Source organism: Humulus lupulus, chromosome 5 (genome assembly GCF_963169125.1).
Source record: "Humulus lupulus chromosome 5, drHumLupu1.1, whole genome shotgun sequence".
In the NCBI taxonomy this organism is placed as follows: Eukaryota; Viridiplantae; Streptophyta; class Magnoliopsida; order Rosales; family Cannabaceae; genus Humulus; species Humulus lupulus.
The window spans coordinates 47,481,813-47,487,972 of NC_084797.1; the positions used below are offsets into that span (position 1 = coordinate 47,481,813).

Genomic DNA, 6,160 nt, shown 5'->3' on the forward strand with positions numbered 1-6,160 from the left:
ATATATATACAATATATTTAAATTTACAATTTTTGTGCAACTACTAATACTCACTGTTATCTGTCTGTTAAGTATCAACGTGGCACATATGGATTTTGAGATAATTTTAGACCAAATATATTTAAATATTCTTTAATGAATTTAGGGATACTGGCGGCGATAATACCCAAATCGTTTCACAAGTTACACTTTAATACCTAAATTTATGAGTATAAAAATGTGTCACATAGATACTTAACGAGTAGTTAACGATGAGTAGTAACGGTTACTCTAAAATTGTAGATTTTGGTATTATTACCGCAAAAAAAAAAAAGAATTGAGTATGAAAGTGTAACTTTTAAAAATAATTGGATATTATCACCACCAATATCCCATATATAAATATACATATATTCTCTTTTTATTTTAATCCAAACATAAAATAAATTTATTATTTTCCCGTCTTGAAATCCAAGTCCCAAGTACAGAATAAGAAGACAGAAGGGCATTTTGAGGTGTAAACAGACAAGTCATTCCCACATATCATTTAGCAAATACTTTAGTACAAAATATCAATATCTGAAATGGAAACATAACATATAATGAAATTGAATTTCATTGGAAGACTGATTTAACATTGCTATCAGTGTTTAAGCAAAAACTACATCTGAACGAAATACATACTTGACACCCTTAGTAACATTTCGAGCTTCATGCAACAAACACTTGTCGCCATGAATGTGGAGAAGAGCCATCCCTTCAGTCGGAGACACCTACAGAATTCACAAATGATCGTGTAAAAGAGTTAGTTCAAAAGCTTCCAAAGTAAATGCATACAAATTCAAGGAATTTAACAAAGAAAAGGAAAGGCACAAAAAAAATGCAATAAAAGAAAAGAAGCAAACAAATGTAGGCATTCACCTCGGCTACAACACTATTCCTAAAAGTGGAACCATAGAAGACTGTTTCTCCTCCTACTAGAGGCTCTGACTGAGAGTCTTTTGGATTCTTTGGATCATTTTTTCCTTTGGGAACACCCCCACTTAAATATATCAACAATGTGTAATGGGTGCGCTTTCCCTCTCCTAGATTAGCACTTTCATCAATATGCCTACCAAAACGTTGACCAACCTTGTACCTGAGAATTCATTATATATATCTTTAGTGATCAAAATGCCTAAAAGAAAAGAGAAAAGAAAAAAAAAACAATGCTTCCTCGGGGGTTAAGTATAAAGTAAAATCCTGCTCTGCTCAGCTAGTGGAGTACACCTATTTCAATTATGGATATGTATCAGTATTACTTTACAGCCATTGAGGCAGATGAAGAGATAAAATTCAACCAACCTGTACAACCTGATACTGGGATTCAACCCAACAGCAGCTTTTCCTCGAATTTTAATATCAGAGAACAATTGGTTAAGACCAGAAGCCCATATTGTATCTGCAAGCACAGGATCATTCACCGAGATTCGATCATTATCTCGGTAAGCTTCTCCCTTTGTTGGACCTAGACTCCCTTGGTGAGCAAAACCAATAGACTCAGCAACTTTGATGAATGCCTTTGATTCAACAGATGTAAGGAAATTTTGAACCTAAAACAGCATGACCAAAATCAAGCTATTGCCAAAATACAGCTACAAATGAAAGCTTTTCCCCAAAGAATTATTGAAATTAGCATATAATTGAATCCCAAATAATTTCTTCCTTTTACAACCAAAATTGTTTAAAAACTATAATCAGAAGGAACAGTAACAAGATGCTACTGAATTCCAAAGCCAAATCCTTCCATGCCATTAACAAGATGATTTAACAGTTGTTCAAATTTGCATCATCATTATAAATCATAAATCCCAAATATTTTCTTGCCCTTACAATCAAAATGGGCTTAGAAGGAATTTAATTGTCAGCTGAGTTTAAACTTTAAGAACAGACTTCACATAAAATTCAATACCAAAGTAACCCATTATACAAAACACCAAAAAATTAGAAAGAACAGAAGAAGGATAATCTAGGCAGAGAAGAAGTATGCAAAGTTTTAAGATATGAGAAGTGAATATGTACCGTGAAAAGATCAGAATCTTTGAGGCGAGTGATCTGGAGACTTTGTTTAGGTTTGATCACAGGCCAATTCGGTGTCTTTTTGGACAAACTACCTCCTTTCTCTCCCATTCGCTTCCTCTTCGCTCCTGTCTCTGCTGCCATACAATTTGCTCTTGCTCCTTTGACGTCTTCAGTCTCTCTCTCAAACCTGTCCTGACCAAAGTTCGAACTTTTGTTCGGCCCAATAACATAGATGGTGTTTTTCCAAAATACTCTAACAATTTGTGGTAATTTTGAAATTTTTTTTTAACTTGTTAAAAAAAAGGCAAATAGCAATTTTCTCCTTGAACTATACACTCCAGGTAGAATTTTGCTCACTGAACTCTTTTGTCTTACAAAAATTCCCCCTGAATTTTAGCGACAATGACAAACATGTCCCTTTTATTACATTTTTTTAAACAATGCACTGATGTGACCACATGCTACAAGCATAGTTGTAATATGAAAATCTATTTAGCTAGCTGAAGCTACAAGCATAGTTGTAATATGAAAATCTATTTAGCTAGCTGAAGGCAGTTGAAATCGAATTTATTGATGTTAAACATATAAATACTAGCTCTAAGAATGGATCTACATATTTCCAGAATTTGTTATTAGACTACTATTTATGCATATATTTTCTACCTTTAGAATTTCGAATTGCACTATATTAGCGTCACATCAGCACTTCATTAACAATCTATTAAATGTGTGTGGATTGTAAGTAGTATTAATACTCAATCCTACGACTATTCTCTAACTCCATGATTGAGTTTTGAGATGTGGATTTTTGTAGGCTCTTGGACTTTATAAAAAAAAACTATTGAAAATAAGGGAATTTACTCATTTAATACATTATGTTTTTGCAAAGTATAATTTTGGTACGCTTTGTTTTAAATAATGTTCATATGGTACCCTGTATTTTAAAATCATACATATTTTGCACCCTAGACTCAGATTTTATAGATAGAATTTTGTTAAAATGACCAAACTGCCATCATTTATATGTAATTAAGTAATTAAATTTAAATTTGAAACTCATATAATTGATAACAGTTTAAATAAATTATTCAATTTTATTAATCAAATTTGAGTTTAGAGTACAAAATATGTATGATTTTAAAATACGGGTACCAAATATGTACGATTTCAAAATACAGGGTACCAAATGAGCATTATTGTAAACACAGGGTACCAAAATGATACTTTGCAAAAACATAGGGTACAAATAGTTACCTATCCTAAAAATAATGAATGAAATGCATTAGAAGGGGCATCTTTGCAATGTTTGCTATAATTCAGGGAATATTTGTCAGACAAAAAAGTTCAGGAACAAAACTCTACAAGCGTCATAGTTCATATTGAAAAATTCCTTTTTGTCCTAAAAAAATAAATATCATTTTGGACCCTATGTTTCGTAAAAATTACCAATTGAACCTTATGTTTTGTTAAATGACAATTCAAACATTGTATTTTGCAAAATAGAACAAAACAATATCTTGGATCTAATTTTGGTCAAACTTTTTTTAAATATGAATATACTGCCCTTGAGTTTTATAAATTAGTTAATTTAATAATGTTAATAAAATGTTATTATATTAAAAATTAATAAAAAAATTAAATAAAGAATAAAACTAATTTAAATATCAAATTAATAAAAATCCATATTCAGATTTAAAATAAAACACATATTCTTAAGAAAACCCTAATCCTAAACTACTCCCCCACTCTTTCTTCTTTTCTTCCATGAACAAACCCTAACACTAAACTTTCGCACTATTCCTCTTCTTACTTTATCAATGCTTCCTTCTTCTTAGATCTAGGCTTTCTCTTTTTGTGGATTTGAGCTTCCTCCTTCTCATATCTACTTTGAATGGAGGTGGGATTGGGTCATTGTGAATCCAGGCTTTGGACGGAGATGGAGGTGTTCACCGTCGAACGTGGGTGGAGGTGGTTGTTGTGGGACTAGGCTTCGAACGGGTTGGGTCACCATGAGTTTGGCCGACGATGGTGGTTTTTAGTTCAGATATAGAAGATATAGATAGAGAAAGAAAGAGATGGAGTAGAGAGAAATGAGAAAATGAATGTTCTTCATTGTAGGAAATATTAAACAAATTTGATTTTTCATTTCTTCTCAGTTTTGATTTGGTTCAATATAAATTTATTGTGTATTTAGGTGAAAATTTGGGTTGATTTGTTTGTGTTGAGTTGTGATGTTATTTTGAATAATTTTTAAAAATAAATTTGAGTAGATTTTGGTTGTGATGAGTTTGTTTATGTTGAGTTTATCAGAAAAGAACAACAATAAGCTTTGAATTTTTATGATTTATGATTATGGATGAACAAACTCTTGTAAAAGTTTAGGGGGATATGTGAAGAATTTGTGTTATTGCTGAAATCTGGGTTTGATAAGTGATGAAGAACATGAATAAATAAAGAAGAAGAAAAAAAAATACAAGTTTTAGTTTAATCGAATTTTATTTTGTGTTTTGTTTTATTAAGCATTGATTTAAGTTTTAATTTTGATTTTATTTGGAAAAATATCATTTTGGTCCTTGTGTTTTTCCTGAATACGTGATCGGCCCCTGTGTTTTGTTAAATGACAATTTTGACCATGTGTTTTACAAAATGGAACAAAATAGTACCCCTACACCCAATTTTGGTCAAAATATTTTTAATTATAAGATCAATTCTCAGGTTGTTAGTGATGCGATGAGTTCTGACAAGTGTAGAAAGTGGTCGAGGAGCTAAAAATGAAAAATTATATTTGAAATTTTTTTTTATCAAAATTGGGTATAAGGTACTATTTTGATCTATTTTGTAAACACACAGGATTCGAATTGTCATTTAACAAAACATAGGGGTCAATCACGCATTTGGGAAAAACATAAGGGCCAAACTAGTATTTTCCCATTTTATTTTTATACTTTAATATTTTTAATTTTTTTATTATTTAAATACATATCTTTATTTTTATTTTATTCTTTTGTTCTATTAATGAATTTATTTAGGGAAAATACCATTTTGACCTTTGTATTTTTCCCGAATACGCAATCGACCCCTATGTTTTGTTAAATAACTATTCAGACCATGTGTGTGTTACAAAATAGATCAAAATAGTACCCTGGACCCGATTTTGGTCAAAATATTTTAAATTATAAGATCAATTTTTGGGTCGTTAGTGACGATGGGCTCAGAGAAGTGGAGAAAGTGGTCGAGGAGCTGAGAATGAAAAATTATATTTGAAATGTTTTTGACCGAAATTGGGTATAAGGTAGTATTTTGATTCATTTTGTAAGACATAGTGCCCGAATTTTCATTTAATAAAATACATGGGTCGATCGCGTATTTGAGAAAAGCACAAGGACCAAACTGGTTTTTTCCCATTTATTTATAAAATTTGGGGATATTTTAGTCATATTTAAAAAAAAAGTTTGACTAAAATCTGGTACACAATATTATTTTGTTCAATTTTGCAAAACGTAGGGTCCAAGTTGTCATTTAACAAAATAGATAGTTCGATCAAAAACTTTTGCAAAACACACCAAAATGGTATTTACCAAACAAAATTATTAAAAAAAATGGGCATTATATTTGCACCCAAAAATTTGATGAAGATACTCAATTTTTATTAAAAATTAATAATATATATTCAGCTTATGCTCATAATTTTCTATATTTTTTTCTTTTCAAATTCTAAAAAATACATATAAATATATTAAATATGTAAATAAAAATTTAAATATAAAAAATACAAAAACTTGTTAAAGTAAGAATTTTTTTCAAAAAATTATACATTATTTTTTAAAAAAATATGAAAATAAAATAAAATAATTCAAATTAACAAAAAAAAAAAAGAAATTAAATAATGTCAAAAAACTATTGAGTAAAAGTGTTAAAAAGGATTTTAAAAATTAATTTTTTTGAATTAATGGGGCGTCTATATATATTTTTTGGGTGCAAATATAATACGGAAAAAAAGTCTCATTTGTAGGAATAATCAAATTGAACTATTAGTTTTCAGGTAATCGTACGGTACTCCCAAAAAAGAAGGTGTTGATCGCTTAAATCTGCACGCAAGTATATATGGTCGTGTCAAGTA

At 30.0% G+C, this 6,160-nt stretch overlaps 1 protein-coding gene across 1 annotated transcript; it reads right to left on the bottom strand.

Moving 5' to 3' along the window:
- Positions 1-487: 487 nt before the first annotated feature.
- LOC133834811 (uncharacterized) lies at positions 488-2,237 on the bottom strand. Its single transcript, XM_062264562.1, has 4 exons — positions 2,041-2,237; positions 1,324-1,571; positions 901-1,117; positions 488-752 (listed from the first exon to the last, which is right to left on the bottom strand). The coding sequence occupies exons 1-4, from the start codon at positions 2,179-2,181 to the stop codon at positions 630-632; spliced, it is 729 nt and encodes a 242-aa protein (XP_062120546.1). The 5' UTR covers positions 2,182-2,237; the 3' UTR covers positions 488-629.
- Positions 2,238-6,160: the final 3,923 nt, after the last annotated feature.

Coding starts and splice junctions, on each gene's coding strand:
- LOC133834811 (XM_062264562.1), bottom strand. CDS start 2,181: ATGGCAGCAGAGACAGGAGCGAAGAGGAAGCGAATGGGAGAGAAAGGA. Junction 1,572..2,040: donor AAGATTCTGATCTTTTCACG/GTACATATTCAC, acceptor ATGCTGTTTTAG/GTTCAAAATTTCCTTACATC. Junction 753..900: donor GGAATAGTGTTGTAGCCGAG/GTGAATGCCTAC, acceptor TGAATTCTGTAG/GTGTCTCCGACTGAAGGGAT.